The 20,824-nt window shown below is 43.6% G+C and overlaps 1 protein-coding gene across 1 annotated transcript in view; it reads left to right on the top strand.

Annotated features, from left to right (window-relative positions):
- Positions 1-20,824, top strand: part of SLC6A5 (solute carrier family 6 member 5) — a 73,072-nt gene that overhangs the window by 10,337 nt on the left and 41,911 nt on the right. Inside the window, exons 2-7 of the mRNA XM_019551021.1 lie at positions 4,394-4,912; positions 5,992-6,130; positions 8,792-8,923; positions 9,429-9,602; positions 15,919-16,060; positions 16,473-16,605. Coding sequence (XP_019406566.1) covers positions 4,394-4,912; positions 5,992-6,130; positions 8,792-8,923; positions 9,429-9,602; positions 15,919-16,060; positions 16,473-16,605 — 1,239 coding nt within the window. The remainder of the gene's footprint in view (positions 1-4,393; positions 4,913-5,991; positions 6,131-8,791; positions 8,924-9,428; positions 9,603-15,918; positions 16,061-16,472; positions 16,606-20,824) is intronic.

The following is a 20,824-nucleotide window of genomic DNA, read 5'->3' as shown; positions in this document are numbered from 1 at the left end:
GGAGCCCCGGCACTCCGAGCGCGCTCCTGCCTGCTCCGTAGGTGGATGCCTCCGCCCGTCATGCCATCCTCGCCCCGGCGCTCAGCAGGCGGCCCGGCGTCAGGCACTCGGCTGCCAGATCCTGGCACTTGCCAAGGGCAGAGATGCGTGAACAGGGAGCGAGCTGGCCACCGGGCTGTGGCGCTGCCCTTTCCTAAGACGTCTGCACACACCTGCGCCTGCCTCCCGTCTGCCGGCTGATGTTAGGGATCACAACCCGGAGCCCACGGAAGCAGAGCCACGGCAGTGCCACGGGAATTGTCACCCTGGCCGTGGTTCTCAATCTTGTTTTTGTGCCGGAACCCATTTGCAAACACCCATGGCCAGTCCCGACCCAGGAAATAGTCTAAATAGAAACCAGCCCCCCCCCCACCCCTCACTTCTGACCCACTGCCCCCAGGCCTCAGCTCCTCAGTGTGTGGGGCAGGGGTAGGCAACGCCGAGCAGACTGGTCCTGTGCCAGCCTGCAAGGGAAAGCCTACGGCTTCCCACTTTTTTTTCCCTTTAAAGGAAAATCCGTTTTTAAAGTTTGTTGACCCATTTATAAAGCTTGTTCTCGACCCTTTCATATTCTTGCAACCCACGGGTTGAGAAACGCTGTTACAAAGAAAGCCAAAGCGCCCGTGAATTAGCTTTTGGTCGTGGGGCAGAGCAGTCAGTGTGGTGATGATGTTGGTGTGGCTTGGCCGCGCCATGAGAGCTGGGCACTGGTGTATCTGGACAATGCGGGAAACCCCTAAGGTGCATTTCTACCCGGCTTTCCCTGGTAGCCTTAATTGTGCGTGTATCTTGCACCCGTGGTGGGATCCCTTTTTTTCCACCCTCCTGCTGGGAAAGTTTCTTCCTTTTTCAGCGTCTTCCACCCGTAGCATCATTTTGGCAAGAAACAAATTTCCAGTCCGAAATATTCTCCTCTTCCACTCCAAGCTTCCTGCCTGCCCCTTCTTCTCTAGGCTGAGGTCAGTTTTCTCTCGGGTACTTTGCTGCTCAAACAGAAGAGGATGGGTCTTCAGTAGGATTTCAATGATGAATTCTAGCCCCTGGGGGAAAAAAAACCCGAATCTACCTGGGAAGCTGTCGAAAAAGACCCTCTCTAACCAAAGTACTCCTTGGCTTGATGCCTGTTAATATGGACCTTGTTTTTAAAGGTATTACTATAATCTTAGGGGAAATGTAAGTGAACTAAGAACCATCCTCGGCTCCCTGCCTCTGAACGGACTATTTTACGCTGAAAATATATGTTTAAAAATACTGGGGAAAAAATCTGACAGCGAAGCGGATCTCTTTTTAAATAAAATCGGAGCAGCTTCCCAATAGCTCTGCTTTCTCTAATTAGGGGGGAAACCAAACCAAACCAAAACATGGCATTTAAATAAATAACCAGTGCATCTACAAGTGTGCACGTGCGGATAATAGATGTGTGTGCGTGTGGCTATGTTACGTGTGTGTCTATGATATCAGTTTTCATGGTTTTTTTTTTAGGAAATAGCACCAAAACAAAAAACCAAACAAATAAAATACAAAAAAAAGCAAGCAAGAGCTTTGGGGGATCTTTTCTTTTCTTTTCTGTTCAAATTCTTTGAGACACTGCTGCAAGGCAGCTGCGTTTTTCAGGGTCTGGACGCGATAACATTTTCCACGGGGGGAGAAAAACAAGACGATCTGTTCTTTCTTTTCCGCTGGCCCCACGCTCCTTTTGCTTTGAACGGATGAATCCTGAAGATGAACTTCTGCCTCCAGCAGCAGTGACAAGGGCTAATTCACGGACCCGAGTTGAGTTATAACTGTAGTGGGCAGTCCCTGCAGCCACACGGAAAAGCCTTGGGTTGCTGCCTGGAGCTCTTGGGCAGAGCAGATGAGCTCTTAAATCACCTGGCTGGGGTGTTTATGGCTCAGGCTAATGAACATGGGCAGATTAAGCCTCTTCATTGAAATCCGCACTAGTACCGTGTAAAAGAAAGGACACGCTAGGTGGGTCTTTGTCCCAGGATATACTAACAGGCATATACCGTAGTAGACTGATGTGACACTGAAATCTAAAATAACTCCTGGAGGAGTGAGGGAGAAATATGCAGCTTTAAAGCGAAGGTATCATCAAGGGCCATGATGGAGAGCAGCTCCATCTTTTATTCCTAAAGTTCCCAACCATATTATTTGGTGCTCAATACATGTATGAAACTCCCCCATAGCAACGAACTGATCACGCAGTGCCTTGGCGGATTGCTTCGTTGCAAAATCAATCCAGTCACCAACGTGATCCCCTGGTTTGGAAAGAGTTTTCTTCTGGTTTTAGAAAGGAACACCTAACACTGTATTGGAAACTGCTCCCCCCCCTTCCCAGTTGCACGGCATCTGGATTTGATTGAAAGGAATATTTCTTATCGAGGGTTTGCTTTGTGTTAGCTGTCGCTTTGATTAGCTTATTTAGCGCGCCCCCCCCCCACCCCCGAGGCTAATCGTAATAAGCAGGTGAAAATGTTGCCTTGTGGCTGAAATGGAGGTGGAAGAGAAACCACCAACATTCCTGTATATATATGGCTTAGTCCTTGAATAAGCATCCTGGTGTGTATAAATGCACGCACACATAACATACCGGTGCATTGTGTATATGAAATGATGGGGTTTTATCATTGGGATCGTAGCCAGTTGCAGAGGTCCAGGCACCAGGAAATACCGCGTGCTGGATCAAACCCAGTCATCGTAACTGAGAGCGGGAGATGAAAGCCTTCTCGTCCTGGCTCCTGGGCTGTGGGTGCAGTAGGACGTGTTTCTCACATGTTCCTCCTAATTACCAGCAAGAAAGTTGTGCTCCGCTCTTGCTGGGTTTGGTTTAGTAATCAGCCCCATATGAGTCACACGGAACACGCAAGCCCACTCCCGCCTGAGTGACAGCTAGCCGGCGCTCTGGCTTCTTGTTGTCCCTTTAAAATCGGAATCCAAGGGTAATGATTTATCAAACTCTTATTATCAAGAAAATGTCAAAGGAAGGGCACCTTGCTATGCACTGACGCAAACCCAGTCTTTCCCAAGGAGGTATAGAAAGCTTTGCTCTTGGCTGAGCAAAATCCAGTCTATCCATTGCCTCTCCGGCTGGTTTTTTGTTTCTGTTTTTACCTCTAACCGCTTCAATCTGTTGCTGTTTCAGGCATGGTAAGTGTTTGCTTTTCGGTCTTTGGGAGGTGGAGGTATTGGGGAAGGGGAAAGTTTATCTTTAGACCGGACTTTGCGCGCTGCTCGTGTGGTTTGTGGCGTTAGGTTTACACAGGACTTCAGGTCCTTTGGATCCGGGTTGGGGGGTTTCTGGTTTCAGGTGGGAGCTGCTGTCCAGGGTGCTGCAAAGACGCTCTCGTCGCCTGTACGCGAAAGGTCTCTCCAGTAAGATCTAGCTTTCTTGAGGCAGGAAGAGAAGGCACTGGGGCAAGTATTGTGCTTCAGGGGTGGAGTAAAATCGCTATCGAGTCCTGTGCAGATATGCATTTGCCGATACTGTGGGCTGGTAAAGATAAGAGGGGAGCATACATGGGAAACCGCATCGGGTAGATTTCTCCCTTTGAAATGACACTGGGTCAGAAAGGATTTCGCCTTTTCCCCAGGACTGTTTAAATGTGTGAGCTTGCATTTTCGGAACCAGGCATATTTAACGCAGCAGCCTGTTGGCTACTCTTTTTTTTTAAAGGAAGAAACTTAGGTCTTTTAGAAGGGCAGAAACGGAGAAACTCAGACTACTTTTAGCATAATGCTACACTGCAGCCTGTGCTGTGCGTTGCTGGAGAAGGTTGCCTTGTCCCATTGTGGATTGTTTGGTCCCATTGCTGTCAGTGTTTGGATCGCTCCTTGTAACTTTACTGGGGACACCGGCAATGCTAACCCATGCTATTCGCTTTGGCGCTAGCTTCTCCGGCTGCCTACAGGGCAGCTTGTCTATTGCCTATGGAAAAAAAAAAAAGAAGCCAATGTGCATTGTTGAATGACAGAAAGGAAATGGGGCGTAAAATTAAAGAATCTTTCTACAATAGGGCTAGGGGAAGGGAGCATCCGGGAGCCGTGATGTGAAATCTAACAAGGGCTGGAGGCGCAGGGCTGCAGGAACATTTATCTAAAAATCCCTTTCCAGGTTTGCAGTCTCGGCTATTTTTTAATACATGGCTTTGGGGCCTTCTCTATGATCTTTCCCGAGCCGTAGCGTTTTGAATAAGGACTGGAGAGGGCCAGGCACATGGCAGACCCCGCGAAGCCTTCAGACCCAGCAAAATTGTCTCCCGTGCCCCTGTCCGCAAAGTGTTTTTTGTGAAATATTGAAGGTTTGGGCTTGTTTGGGGTTTTTTGGGTAAAGTATGTGACGTTGTCCTTGTAGGATTACGCCTGTCAAAAGGATATGAACAAGCTGACTGCGGACGGCTCCGAAACAGTTGTTCCTGGACAGATTGAAGGCTCAGGAATTACAAGCCTCAGCCCTGAAAATGAGCAGCAGAGCCTCCCTCCGCAGGCCCTGTGCCCCTTGGCTAAGGCCTCCACTGGCAGCAGACCTGTTTCCCCTGAAGAAGCCAAGGCAAACGATTTGGAGAGGACCAAAGTTGGGATCTGCAAGCTCAGCAGCAGCAGCTCTGGGCAAGCCAACACCACCCTCCTCAAGGATGCTATCGAGACCTGTCCGCTCAAGAGCATCATCAGTGCGGGGCCCACGGCCTCGGCCCCAATCCCACACTGCAAAATCCCCGCTTTGCAAAGCCTAGATGGGGAAGCTAATCAGAGCCTTGGGAAGAGCACGCTGGAGCAAAACAATGCCAAAGGCGGCTGGATGCCCATGAGCCAGAGCACCGTGGTACTGGGCACAGATGGGAACACTTCTGTTCTTCCTGGCAGCGTCAATGGGGTGAGTGGCTCCCCCGTAGTTCCTCCCCTCAGCCCCGCTCGGGTGGACCACGCACTGCGGGGCTCGGCAGGACGTGCCACGGGCCCCAGCTCGCTTTTCCTGCCGCTGCTTATTTATTAGCCAGAAGAAAATGGGAGATCGATAGTGCCAAGCTAATTCCGAGGCGCTCGCTGAGCCGTGGCTGTCCCTGTCACACAGGAGAGTGCGGGGGTGGGGGGGGCGATCCTAATTGGGGACGAATAATCCTGACGCGAATTTGCACCAAGTGTCTGGCGGGAGTCCGGTCCCTCTAGAGACCTGGGATCAAACGGACACACGAAGGATCCGGGAGCTCCGGGGAGATCTCCCCGCCCCGTTCTGGTATCAGTGCCCCCGGCCCTGGGGGTGTTGCTTCCTGCAACCAAGCCATCGACCCACCAAAGCAACCCCCGGCCCCGCGACCCCCAAGGGCTTCCAAAGCAATCGTTGCCTGGTGGGCAGATCAAGCCTTATTTAGGATCGCTGGGCAGGCACCTGATCCCCTGCCCTGGCTCCCCCGCCCGGAGCTGGACCTCTTCTCTAGCCGGTGCCAGCCTTCCCCTGGCCGCGGGTTCGGGGCTCGCCCCTGCCCATATACATGGGTGGGCACTGGGGAGCAAGGAGGCCCCTGGGACCTCCTGCCGGGCCTGGAGCTGGGGAAGCCAATTGGTGCTTCACTTCCAGGCCCTGGGGCTAGAAGGGACATGGGATTGGGCTCCCAAGATCTTTTGCAGTCACAGAAGCTCAGTGATCCTTCCCCTGTCCCAGGGGCCAATGATCTCCCTCTCAGGGGCCAGTGGTCCCTCTCCTGGCTCAGGGGTCAGCCAGGCGTGTGTGGTAGTCCCCCCCCCCCCGCAAAAGCACCAGGACCCATCTGATGGTTGGGGGTAGGGTGACAGAGGGGGGGGCACCTGAGATCTGCTGAGCAATCCTTGCCCTGGGGTTGGGGGTCTCTTCCCACTGCTTTCTAACCACCTCTTGCTACTGGACCCAGCCGCGATGGGTGGATGTGAGGGCGGCTGTCTCTCGTGTGACTGTTTTTCCCCGCTTCCCCTCTTCAGGATGACGAAGAAGGGGATGAAAATAAAGCCCGAGGGAACTGGTCTAGCAAGCTGGACTTCATCCTCTCCATGGTGGGTTATGCAGTGGGGCTGGGCAATGTCTGGAGGTTCCCGTACCTGGCCTTTAAGAATGGGGGAGGTATGGCTTTTCCTGTCTTTCTACACCCTGCAGCCCTGCAAGTGATACTGCGCTGGCACATAGCGGGGGAGGGAGAAGGGGGAGGCATGTAACATGCATCCAGCGGACCCGCAAGGTTTTAAGCTCAAATCCTCAGGCACATGGTTGGGGGGTGGGGGTTGTGTTGAAGCTGCTCACTAATAACAGTATCTTCCTGTCTGAATGGTGGTGAGCTGCACTCGGTGTTGCCCCTTCACATGCGCACCTAATGCTGCCCAGGCAGGGAGGAGAATGGACAAAACGAGTGGATCAGACCCGCGCAAAGCATCTTTCCGGGCAAAGAGAAAAAGAAAACAACCCCCACCCCTCTTTCCCCCAAACAAACACTCAGGTTTCACGTCAATTGTGTGCAGAGGGTTTAATCTAAATCCGTTTGATCTAAACCCGTGGGGTTGGAAAGCAAAGTGAAAACAGATGGAGAAGCACGTAGGAATCAGAGAGGAAAGCTCTGCAAGATTGTAGTCGCAACCCAAGCATGGGAGGGTTTCCAGTTGTGCTGTAATGCCTTTTCGAAACCCAACTGAAAAAAAAAAAAGAGTCATTTTCAACAGTCCGAATAATGATCAGCCCAGTAACACGGACATAAAATCAATGCGGGGGAGAACGGAGGCGTAAATCCCATTTGTTAAAATTCAACTCGCTTTTTTTTTTTATCACAGTTCATTTGTGGGTGCGGGGGAGGTGGGATCTGGCTGGGCTAAAACGAAGGGATTTTTTTTTTTTTTTACTCCGTTCAGTGAGGGCGGCACAAGTTGAATTTTCGATTACCTCTAGTTTTCTTGATATCCAATTAAATCTATACATAATCCATAAATATGTATCATCCAATTAAATGCATAACACAATCCAATTAAGTATATATACATATTTATATCTATCTATATATTGAAATCTCTATAGAGATAGCTATATAGAAATAGCTATATAGAAATTTCTATAACGATAGAAATCTCTATTTATAAAATCATAGAAAATGAAGGTTGGAAAGAACTTCAGGAGGTCATCTAGTCCAACCTCCTGCTCAAAGCAGGACCATCCTCAACCAGATCATCCCGACCAAAGCTTTGTCTAGCAGGGTCTTAAAAACCTCCAAGGATGGAGAGTCCTTGGAGGTTTTTAAGAATCTATCTATCTATCTATCTATCTATCCACACAATTGTGATAATCGTGAAACTGCTGCCTGTGTTATATTTATATTGTCTATGTCCGGACACTGTAATTGTTTAAAGCCTAATATAAAGCTCCTTCCGTTTGAGGAAGAACAAAATCCACTTCGAGGGAATTTCGTTGTGAACTCTTTAAATGAGCACTGGGCTGATCCTCCCTGCGGAACACAAATAAGTGTGCATGGGAAATTTGACGGGGATTTCCAACACCCCTTTAAATTACCAAATTTCCCCCCACGTATTAGGGTATCCTGCAACTACGGGGCATCAAAGATCTCACAGAACTGCGTCTTTTCTTTAAAGCGCAGGGATCTGGGCAGGTATAATAAAGCCTGGGTCCGCATTTTCTCCTGCTGTGCTCAGTGCCGCAGTGGGCACTGAGCTCCAGGTCGGATGGTGCGGGTGCGGGTGCGGGTGGGTTATAGGATCCGCTGTGTAATGTCCCGGGCTGCGCTGGCGCTGCCCCCTCGCCCCCTCCAAGGGCAGTTCTGCCGCGGTAGCTGAGACTAAGGAGATCAGGAGCTGTTCAGAGCTGCACCACTGCTTTGGAAAGATACCCCGGGGATTGTTCCTAATTAGCAAGCTTTTGCCCTCATAACACAACAGCAAAAATCTACAGCAGAGAGAAACTGAACAACCCAAGGGATTGGGCAAGTTTGTGGAGGAAAGGGGCACCAGTACCTCTTGGGCTTGGGAGTGAGGGGCACAGTCTCTGAATCAGAGCTTCCCAGACCTTACGTCCTGGAGGCTGCAAGTGAGAGAGGAGCAGGGAGGGGAATAACCCCCTGGCTGGCTCCATGGCCCGACCCGCAGTACGTGGCAGTCCTCATGTAGACGCACAGCTCCTGCCTCGAAGGTCCCTGGCGTTGGCTACGCACCGCTGAATGCCATCTGATCCTAGAGAGCCGAGATACCCGGGAACCCGCTCGCTTGGGGGTAGACACCTTTCCCACAACACAGCCCGGGGCTGGCGCTGCCTGGTTTCCTCCTCCTCGCCTGACCATCGCGCTACCCTGAGCCCCGTTCCCGTCGACAAACCAAGCAGGGCGCAGTTGGAGCTGATGAGGGAAATTAACTCTGATTTAATTAATTAGCGTCACCACCTGCAGCAAGCCTGGCTTTCCTTTCCATCCCAAAGACTAGAGCCTGGAGCGCTGCTCTGGACAGCAAGGGATGCCTAGAAGTGGGCCACATCAATAGGGAAGGCGAGGAAACCCCCTGGTACCCCATTTGAGCTAGTCAGACACCCTGGAGAGCATGGGATCTGGGAGGCGCCCGAGTCAGATGGACACTCAGCCAAAGCAGGATGGGTGCACAGCCTCAGTTTGCCTAGACGGCTCCAATGGAGTGGGTTTGCTCAGGGCTTGCTCAGTGCACGGGTCCTGGGTGCCCTGAGAACTGTGTAGTCCCACCTTTCCCCGCCACGAGCTCAGATCTGTCTTCTCTTCCCCTCAAGGTGCGTTTCTCATCCCCTACCTGATGATGCTGGCTCTAGCCGGGATTCCCATTTTCCTCTTGGAAGTGTCACTGGGGCAGTTTGCTAGTCAGGGACCCGTGTCTGTCTGGAAAGCCATTCCTGCCTTACAAGGTGAGCCGAGCAAACAAAAAGCCCTCTATAGCTTGGAAACATCTTCCTTTGAGAAGCTCCAGGGACGTGGTTGGGATGGCGCTGCTGCCTCCCCCGGGTTGTGCAATGCGGTCCTGCTCTGACCTTGAAACGCTCTTCCAAGAGCCCCTGGCGCCGAGGCTCTCCGCTGCTCTCAGCATTGCCACGCAGCGCTTCACACCCGGCTCTTCCACACTGCACCCTCTTTTTTACTTCTGTTTCAGACTATTTAAAAAGAAAACAGAGGGATCAGTCATTGACTTGCATATCCAGTGCTGGGAGGGGGGTACAGGGCAACTATTATATGTTATATTATATATCCACCCTCCTTCTTGGAGATACATTTTACATCTGCACCAAATGAGAATGTTTCTTTACACAGACAAGGGTGTTATGTATTGTAGTTAATTGATACCATACATTTATCAGTGCCATTATACTCCTTTCCTGCTCTCTCTCTCTCTTTTTTTTTTTTTTTTTTTTGCAGGCTGTGGCATTGCTATGCTGATCATCTCTGTTCTAATAGCCATATATTATAATATTATTCTGTGCTACACACTTTTCTACCTTTTTGCATCCTTTGTACCTGTATTACCTTGGGCTTCCTGTAACAATCCCTGGAACACACCAGACTGTAAAGATAAAAACAAACTTTTACTAGGTAAGTTGGGGTGTGCACTCCTATCTCTGCATAGTGTTTGGGGGACTTTTCCATACTGTTTAGATGAGGAAGGCTTATGTCATGGATCTAAGAGGTCATGAGGGAGGAATACTGTGGTTTTTATTTGGGTGACATCAAGTTCTGTATCTCAGAGGAGGTATGGTTTGGTAAATTGGCCTAGTCAGCCATATGTGAAGTTTTCTTTGAGACCTGTAGGCTCATCTTTTCCCCACCGATGTTTCTTTTTTTCAAGACTGAAGTAGAAAAATGAAAGTTTTTTTTTCCACCACAAGAAAAATTCCAACTTTTCACATTGACTAAAATGCCCTGGTTTTTCAATTAAAAAAAGACAGACACCAGAAAGTTTCTTTTTCGCAAAAAAATCCAATTTTCAGCAGTTTTGGTTTTTGATAAAAATATAATGTTTAAGTCCAATTCTTCTGGGTTTTGATAAAAATATAATGTTTAACTCTAATTCTTTTTACTTAATATAGTTTTTGAAAATGGAAATCTTGTTTAAAAGCTGAAAAAGCCTGAAAAAATTATAAAAAATTAACCAAAAAATTCTCACAAAATAAATTGGTATTTTTTTTTTTAACCAACCAAGTCTGTACTATAATATTGTAGCACTTGCAAGGTCATCTTAAGCTTCAAGATTAAATGCAATTCAGTGCATTTAGATTGATAAGGCTACAGAAGACACTTCCTTATGCAATGGATCATTAAAATGACCAATTACTGATTACACCTTATTAATCACTGATATATAATCTTCATTGGTTAACAAAGCCATTTTGGGGGTGGAACAGGGAAGCCTGATGATGGGTGAATATTTTAGTCATTGACGCAGTATGAAAGAACCCAGGTGAACCAAATTTATATATAGTGTAACCCCATTGATTACATTTCCGTTATATCAGCAATAAATCTTGCCCAAAGTATGCAATCACTGCACAAGTTTTTCTATTGGCCTGCAGGGCTGAGTCAGATCTTTCATTTTATGACTCTGCATGTTGTAGAAGCCTGATCCAAATGTCATTGACTTGGATTGCACCGTGAAATACCGCAGAATGAATATTTCGTGTTTTCAAAGAAACTCGCTTATTCTGTTTGCTTATCTGTCGAATACGCTTACTGAAAATAGTTTCGTTAATGGGACTGCAGGTGTGAATGCTCACTTGTTCAGTTCTCAATAGTGGTTTTTAGGAAGTAGGAAGCTACTTTTAAATGAATAATAATGACTTTTCGTTCTGAATACCTGGTAGAAAAGAGATGGCAAGTCTCATCAAATAACAGTAAATTCAACAAACCATCAACTATTGTATGATTCACCAATTCAACAGAGATGAAAAATGACTGAGTGTATTATTCCTTATGAGTTTATTTGCTCAGCTTTACAAATGTACAAGATGCAGTGGGAACATAATAAGACATAAAGCTGTTTGCTTTTAAGATTTAACCCCCTGCCACTCCCCATTCATTTAAAATGGATATAAAGGATTTAAATTAGGAGTCAGGCTAAGTAATTTTGCATTTGACTCTCTGCTATTAAGTCAGTGAAAAGTGGTACGTATATCTGTGCTTAATTCTGATTGGGATTACAGGCCAAATTCCAACCTGATGTAGTCAGACTTGGTTCAGTGGAGCTTGTGAATGCTTACACTGCAGTTGAATTGATCCACAGAACAATCTGAGTCTTAGCTCTACTGTTCTGAAGTCTGCCTTTCACATCTATCTATGACCTCTAGATTGAAAACTCCTCTGTTTCTTCATTGTCTCTCTTCATTCTTCACCTTGCAAAGATAGGTGATGAACCAGGAGTTAGTTGTATAAACTGAATGAAGGGGTTTCATGTATGCACCTGAAAAACCTCAAAAACTGCCCCTTTCAAAACTGAATACCTAAAGTATAACCCCTTCTCTGCTTAAATCATCTAATATCCTCTACTGACAAATGCTAAGAAAGCATAACCTGAATACAGTACTATGTCCCCATTTAGCAAAACACTTGAGCATGAGCTTAACTTTAGGCACAAGCAAGCAAGCTGAAGACAAGCATCTGCTCCTGGTGTTTTGAGTCAAACATGGGCTTAGTGCTTTGCTGAATCCAAAGGCTTTACCTTTTAACGATATACCACAAACATGATTTGTTCCTACCTTACAGCTAATACCTTCCTACCTTTCTCATAGCTAATATTTTATTGGTGAAACCAACTTCTCTGAAGAGGTTATATTTTAGCTTGCCCTGAACAATGGAGAGATTTGGGATGTCTTAAAATATTAGTCCTGACAGGTGTTGGAAGCATACAAAATTCGTATCAATGTTCTTATATGAAAAAACAAGCACAGTTACTTCTGGAATGTAATTAAAGTGCTCTTCTGATCTAAAAATGTCTGCTTTTATTTATTAATAATTGCTCAAGTAAATGTAATTTTATGCTAACATCTTCCAATTTAGTCTAATAATTATTTCTCTTGTATGAGTGTTTGGCTTTGATGAATAACACTGCATACAAACAAATGTAGACTTCTTTGAGCATGGTTGCAGCGGATTAACATTGAAAGTACAATTGTGCCCTCTGCTGCTATCAAGTGAATAGTGCAAGAAAACCAAAGGCTTAAGAGAGCTAAGCTATAAAATTTTAATGCTGTATAGAATTGCTGCAGTGCAGCAGAAGTGACCTAATGTGTCAATCACTCCCAACGCCTACTGTGATTCAATAAAAAGAGGATGATTTGCAAATAGATATGTAACCTAAGGATTTCTGTTGTAGCATAGACCGGAAAGTTACTACTTGTTTGTAATGTGGTCATATTGCTCAGTAAAGTGTATTTGTATCAGGAAAGGGGAGAAACAATTCTAGTGTTCATGTATGATTCATTTTCTGAGACTATGAATGAATGTTGACAGGGAGAGAGGGTATACACATGCACTCACACACACACACACTGAGGCGGACGTTGTATTGATAGGTTTTCCTTAAATGTGAAGGATATTATTTATTATCACTGCATAGTGTTGCATGACTATGTATAGTACTGGACTACCTTGTCCAGTTTTTCCACTGTAGTTTGAGAGAGAGTAACTGGAGAGGATCTAGAGGCACACTTTGAAGACGATAAAGGGTTTTGAATGCAAGCTGCACAAGACTGGAAGGAATAGGTATTGTTTAGTTGGATGAAAACGGAATATGGTAGCAGGTTTCCATTATTTGAAAGGCTGCCTTAAAGGAGATGGAGAAACTCTTTTCTTTTGCCACAGAGGACAGGACACAAGTAATTAGGCTTAAATTACAGCAATGCATATTTCAATTGAATCTCAGGAAGAACTTTCTAACCATAGGAATAGTAAGACAATGGAACAAGCTGCCTATAAAAGTTATAGAATCTCCTTCATAGTTTTTCCAGGAGAGTCTGGATAAGCATCTGTCTGGAATGATTTTGGAATAGCAAATCCTGCCTTCTGCACAGAGGATCGGAGTAGATGACACTTGAAGTCCTGTCCAACCCCCTGCCCTATGATTATAGGCAGAGGAAACAAATTTGGGGTATAATCTGACAAATTACCATATATTTTCTCATGGGAGTTCCAGGTATAAAGGCCTCCACATCCACAAGCAGGTAGAAATGAGATAGGAAAGCATCAGGGGAGAGAGGCAATGACAGCCTATATGACTCCCTCTGCTGGTTGCTTTGCATTGTGACAATACACATTTCTGGGCAGTCTGAGTTTGCTTTTGAACAACAACCTGAGCCCTCCAGTGGCAGCTATATTTATCAATGCCACGGGGTAGTACGGGCTTCCTGCTGTGGCTGGAAACCTTCTTCGTTTTATGCTTTTTTTATTTTATTTTTTTATTTTACCACAAATATCCTGTAGCATTGGACAACTCACAGGTGACCCAATGCAATAATTCCATCCAGGGTAACTGAAAGCACTAATTTATAATTATGGAAGTTCTGAGTTAGGAAGTTGTTGAGCCTCAGTGGATTACACAGATACATAATAGGCATATCTATATGTGCACGTTTACTGCACAGTAAGCAAAAATTACTGTGCAGTACAGGCTATATGTGCATGCCCATACTGCACATACGTAAATATGGTGACTTACATCGACTTGGGCATAAAGTTGATACTTGCATCATGCAGGTATCAAACTCACATCTAATTACTTACTGCACAGTGATGCATGATGTCTTACTGCTCAGTAACACTGTGTTGTGTATGGACTGACTTGGGACTAATTTTAGTCCCATGTCAGTCCACACACAGCATTACTGCACTTTAATGTCTGCATGCGTAGATAATGGCCTAAACCCACTTACTGAACAGTAAATTACTGTATAGTAAATTTAATGCACATTAAATGCACATGTAGACACACCCAATGGGTGTGTCTACGTGTGCATTAAGGTGCTTTTTCTAATGCACATTAAATTTAGTACCTCCATTGTGAGGTACTAAAGAAATACACATTAGGCTTCCTTAATGTGGAGTAATGAATTTGCATGGTTTTTACATGACACAATGTATAGTAGCCTATCTTACTGTCCATTAACATAATTGCAGTTTTCTATGTGATGCTTTAATATGCAGAAAAATAAGCTACTGCTCATTAAAGCAAATGTGACGACACTTCCAGTCTCTCTTGCATACACACTGTATAGGGACACATACACAGTATGTCAGATATCTCACAGCAAATCCATTTAGAAAATCTGCTTTTCTTACTCAAATTAAAGAACTGTGGATTAACTTGTTTTTTTAACATATTGGTGACCTTTGCAATGTTTGGCAAAGCCAGTCATAAATGCAATTATAGAAGGTTTTGAGTCAGGCTATAATTACTTCAGGTCACATAATTTGGATCCAGAATGACTAAGATTTCTCCAGTTGGCGGTTTTCAGATCTTGAATTTAACTGCATGTTATGGGAATATCTACTGAGTGACATCTAGATCTGGATCCAAATTCCTGCAAAATTGATCTCTAGGATTTTAGTTTGATAATTCTGTGGCTAAAATACATCCCTATTACTTTCTTTAACATTTATGGCGGTGTACTTTGAACCCAGTTGTCCTTCATAGTTAGCCTCTTGTTGGAAGTGAGATTGTGTAATTTCTTTATGTGCAGGTGGATTGTCATCTATTTTAGTAGACAGAACAGAAGAGTTGAAGAGGAGAGTCATGCGTTCTTTGCCCTTGCTTATCTATATGCCTGAATGAGTCACTTGGGAACTGAATCTGCATCCTTTGCTCAGTCATAATAGCTGTTGAATCAAATACCCAAATCTTTTTATATCTTATATTATGTGTCTGTGGAAAAAAAAATGATAACACCACCAGCTAAATTGCCCCTTCAGATGCACAGTTTAATTATAAGGGAATAATTTACAGTGGATTTTGCTCTTGTAAATGCGAAAGAAAAGACACACGGTCAGGTCTCCTAAGCTGACTGCCCATAATAGACCTATTAGAGTGTCTAGCCAGGAGATAGTAGGGGAACCAGTCTGCAGTGAGCAGAGTGTCATCTTGGGATGCAATCTATTAGTGGAACAGATATATGACATATATGGGTACAACTTACCCTGGTATTGGTTTTTCTTAACTTTGAGGGGGTAAGTTTGGCCCAGAGGTGGAGTGACTTCTACTGGTATCCAGGCTGTATTGCCCTAGAGGCAAAAGGAATCAGAACTCATGGTAGAGGTGATATTTTTTATTAGACCAACTTGATTTTTGCAAGGAGAAGGAAGGAAATACGACTGCATCCTGCCTGCCACCAAACAACTTCAAGGTACACTGTTCCAACTTTTCTCTGAGCCTAAAATGAACTTTCCAAACAGGAGATATTAACACATCTTTAATTCTCCTATAAAACATGAACCTTCATTTCTGCTTAGAAGAACTTTTACAATCTTTTCTCCTATGCCTGATAAAGGGTGCTTGTGCCTGAAAGCTTGCAATTAAAGATTTTTCTTTTGCAAAAGTCTAGTCGGTTTAATAAAAGATATCATCTCTACCTTGAGCCCTAATTCCTTTTGTACTGGCATAACACTGTATGGCATGTATTAGCATTGTATGTCTGCTCCACTTCTACCAGAGATTTTATAGTAAATACATTGTGCGTCTTTTCCTTTTGTAAAATGCTGTTTATAAAATGCAATGAGATCCTCGAACAGAAGGTGTTATAGAGAAGGAAGATATATATTATTAAATAGGCCTGCCTAAAGCAAAATTTGCCTAAACTACACATTTGCACTAGAAAATAATTTAACCCTGTTCTTTTCTCCCTTTATTTGTATGTTTTCCTGATAGATTCCTGCATCATTGGTGACCACCCTAAAATACAAATCAAGAACTCTACTTTTTGTATGAGTGCCTATCCAAACTTGACAATGGTTAACTTCACCAGCCAAGGAAATAAAACATTTGTCAGTGGAAGTGAAGAATATTTCAAGTAAGATCCCTGGAAAATGTCCAGTTCCTTTCCTGCTAGAGTTTGGTGATCCCATGAAGTGGGTCATGTATGCAATAAATAATTGATCAGGGGAGTAATAATAAAACTATAAGTACACACAGACAATACTATGGACATTTAGATGTGGAGAATGACAGAACCAAGTTTTAAGAGAGAAAAATATTTTAATTTTTCTGTTTGTAGGATGCCTAGTGCAATAGAGCCCTGGTCCATGACTAGCACTCCTCAATCCCACTTCAATGCAAATAATAATAATGAAGTAAAATTTACTGGAGCCCTTGAAGTAGATGGGTGGAGGGAACCTTTCAGTTCTATAAGCAATGTCAAGCTAGTATAAATGCTAGGATGGACTACTGCCTACTATCAGTATCACTAACTTTTTGGCTCGTAGGTATTTTGTGTTGAAGATTTCTGCAGGGATTGAATATCCTGGTGAAATCAGGTGGCCCTTGGTGCTGTCTCTCTTTCTGGCTTGGGTAATTGTGTACCTATCCCTTGCTAAAGGAATCAAGACATCAGGAAAAGTAAGAATCTTTCTTTATAAACATAGATCAGCAACAGTGCACTAGGCTGTTTTTAAATTGGTAGTGCTATAACCAAAGGTGCTGAATCTCTCAAAGGCACTGTCAGCATAAGCTATATGGGAACTGATAGGAAACTGAGCCTATTAAGAATTGTAAGTGGGAACAAGGACAAGCTGCAGGATAGAAGTGATACTTATAGCCATTGGTATAACAGGTGGGACATTCTTCTTCCACATTGCGGGAACATTGTAGAGTGGAACGCATTGGATCCAAATATATTCCTTGTATATTAAAGACTCCTGTTAACTTCAGTAGGAATACTTGGTGCAGGACTAGGCAGCAGATGGCTGATTTAAGTAACTGCCAATTAAATTGTTTTACTAGGATTTTCTCCTAAATTTCTAATTAACCAGAAACTAATGGAATCAGCAAATTATTTTAGTCAGAAGTTCACACCTTCTTAGAAATCTACAGAGGCTTTCACAGACTTTAAATGATCTATTTTAATGTGTTTATCAGCTGTGCTTCAAACAAGCAAAAATGACATCTTTACATCTTTCTGCACTGTACACATTGTTAAAACCATACTAGTAGTTACAGTAAAAACATCTTCAGATATTAAAATTAAACTGTATCTCTAACAATACTGAAGGAAGAAAGTTTAAATCTCAGCCCAGAACTCCATTCCACCTAGGAAGTACAATGGGAATTACAGACATTGTTGTGTACTTTTGAGGATTGCTTTCAGGACCTAACACCTCAGGGCATCCCTTTTGAAATGGATTTGGGTAGCAGCATATAGTAATCACTTCCTGATTATATTTTAGCTGCTAATAACAGGATAGAATAGAAAATAAGCAGAAAACAAGTGGCCCAGGGAAAATCTGATTCTTTAAATGTCTTAACAAAGTGAGGAAATTTGCTCTCAAAATGCATGGGCAAAGTGCAAGAGGCTCGAGAGAATAATTTGGGGTTTGCAGATGGTAAGCAATACCATTTCTTTAAGTGAACCTAATGCTAGTGAAAAATGCTGGCCCCACAGCACTGGGGACTGAAATCCTTTCATCACAGAGGAGGTTTATCTGGGAAAGAATAAGGAAGCTTTGGGGCATTGCTATGTGCCTCAAGCCTACTCTGTAGGTTCACCTCCTTGGTGGAAAAAAAGGTTGTTCAGTTTCCAAGTCACGTAGGTTCTTGAGTTCCCTATTAACTTGGCTAGAAAGGGTGCCAGTTCTGTTAATGTTAGCTATATGGTTCTGTCACCTGCATAATCTGTCCCCTAGGAACTGGACCAAGACTGTAAACTAATCTAAAAGGAGTGAATGCTCAGTTTATTGTGGCTCCTTTATATGGAAAGTAGTAACGATTTAACTTAGATTGGTTAAGTGCATGGACACTCCCTAGTTGGGGTTATAAGATCCTATTTCAGTTTATCTTAAATGGATTCCTGATTAAATTAAAATAAACTAGACAAAGAGCTTTTACACTTTTTTTATACTAGATTAACTGAATCAGTTAAACAGGAGTACATAGACAAGACATGGGAGATAGAAAACTCATTTTCTTGCTTCTTAGACATCCTGTGTTTCTGACATCATTGGTTCCCATTAGTACCAGTACAATTGATTGGTTTTATTGGGAAACAGCTAATTAAACTGGGAACAGCAGTCATCTCAGATGACAGCAGCCACTATTCACTTTTCTTAAACAAAAATGAGAATTAAGTAAGGAAATAGAAAATTCTAGGTAAAAAATGCAGCATCATATTTTCTTCTAATTACAATAATCAATAGGCTCTGATTGTAAGCTTTGCAGTTGATTGCTCCTTTTTGATAAATAATTAGTATTAATTGAAAATATTCCTCATTGCACTTTCAGATCACACATGTACAGATTTGGGGGATAATTCAATAATGTCTTTTTTCTCTCCTGCCATCTCACAATCTGCTTGTTTTTAAAATATTTTTTAAAGAAATGACTATCAAGGAACCTATTGTAAACAATTTGTTTTTAACAAGCAGCTCACCACTGTTTATTCATTAGCCATGCACGTGTTATAGCAATATTAATTATGATTCATTCATCCAGCATTAACGTGCATGCCATCTGCAACTGCATTGATGATTGTGTGTTCAGTGACTATGGTTTCATGAAATATGCCTCTGGTATCATTAAAGTCTATTCAGATTTTAAGATTATACTCCTGTGTTTTCAAAAGATCTTTCTGTACACTCTGTCTTCAGAGCAAATCTATTATGTATATAGGGTAAGATTTAAAAAAATGTCTCAAGTGTTTTAGGCCCTGTTTTCAAAAGTGACTTAGGTGGACAGGTGTCTACCTCTCAGTGGGTAGGTTTGCACTGGTCCCACTGGTCTTGAGACTGCTGCCAAATATATATATATATATCCTACCCATGCATTTGCACTCTGCACACCCTAAACTGGTGGTGAGGAGCCTGGACATTCCCCTGCCCCCAGCCCTGAATAACACTGTCAAGCAGGCTAGAGACAGAGCTTCTATTTTACAGCAATGGTTTCAGAATTGGTGTTGAGCTAATGTTGACATACCATTGATACGTGATAGAACTAACTATTTTACCACACATTTTAAATCTCTGCAATCAATAGCATGTACACAGTATAACAGTTCAGTGATGATGCCACAGAAATAATCCTGGTCTGCTCCCTCCCACTTTATATGCTTCAACCCTGAAAGTCAGGTGATAATGGCCCAGACTGCTGCTCTTGAGAGAGCCTGAGCTTCAGATTTTCCTTTAAGTGTTGGGACACCCCTCAGGATGTCCTTACCACCTCATTTCAGGGTTTACACATGCAGAGTGGGAGCAAGGACTGGGGTTTATTTCTGTGGTGGCATTGCTGGGTACTCTGCCACCATGGTGCAGACATACCCCAAATGATACAGGGCAACATTTTTGATTAAATGTATTGTTTTGAGGAACTAATATAAACAAGGAAGTTGTGACCTGTTTGTGGGCAGTTCTCTGAAAGGAAGGGATTAAACTGATTCATAGATTCATAGGTTGTTCGGGGCTGGCAGGGACCTTGTAGATCATCAGGTCCAGTCCTCCTGCACTAGGCAGGAAAAGACAACTGGGGTCAAGTGACCCCAGTGAGGTGACTGTCCAGTCTCCTTCTAAAGATTTCCAGGGTAGGTGATTGCACCACTGCTGGAGGGAGTTTATTGCACAGTCTGGACACCCTGACTGTGAAAGAGTTTTTCCTGGTATTAAGCCTGAAGCAGCCTTCCAGGAGTTTGTATCTAGGAGTTTGATAAGCAATCCAATTATCATGCGCACCTAGAGAGTTCTAGTCAATTAAATGTTTTAGTCATATAAGGTGTCTTTGATGTCAATTATTTATATACCTCGTAATCAACCTATTGTACTTTGGAACAGTCACAATTTTACATTATCACTTCCACTGGGACAAAAATATTATTGTGGTCCCTCAATGCTTCGTTCCTCTGCAATTTTCCAGAAAAGGTTTCCTAAACAAAAGCTGGTGAGATAATGGGGAAGAGAAGACTACCTATACAGCAAGAGTTGAGGGTAGGGGCAAATGCTAATCCCAGAGAGGTTTCAAATAAGGGGAAATCTAGGAAAATAGGTTCACAAATCACTTCAGTTCAGCGGGTAGAAGTATAAGGTCTGAGTTCCAAGGTGGGAAGCACTTCAAATCAGACTTGAGATCTTGATTTAGTTTTTTATATGACCAGTGGGAACAAATTCACATGATACTCTGAATCTCTGGAATATTTTATAATTAATCCAAGTGATTAGATGCATGGTGTCTGATCCCAATGTCACTAAAGTCAGTGTCACTCCTGTCACTGCTAATTTCAAATGAACTTTCTTTTCCTCATACATGAATGAATTTATTTCTTTTCTCTGCATGAATGAATTTCGTTCTCTACATGAATTCATTTATTTCCCCCCATACATTTTCAAATGAACATCGCATTGGACCAATACTTATTTAAATAGCGATGCATTTTTATTAAGGGCCCCATAATTATTTAAATAGTGATACATATTTATTAAGAAATGTAAACAAATACCATCACAAAAATCTTTCAGGGCTAGTCATTTACTGGAAAATAATGTAGAAGAAGTTAGAGAATGGAGCAAATACTTACCTAGTATAAGTTGCTCATTTGACTCCCACAGAGCTAGGTCAGTTTTCCTCTGCTGGGGACCTG

This window comes from Crocodylus porosus, unplaced genomic scaffold (genome assembly GCF_001723895.1).
Source record: "Crocodylus porosus isolate Cpor-Errol unplaced genomic scaffold, CroPor_comp1, whole genome shotgun sequence".
NCBI lineage: Eukaryota > Metazoa > Chordata > Crocodylia > Crocodylidae > Crocodylus > Crocodylus porosus.
The sequence above is the reverse complement of the archived record's forward strand: the minus strand, read 5'-3'. Positions and strand labels throughout refer to the sequence as shown.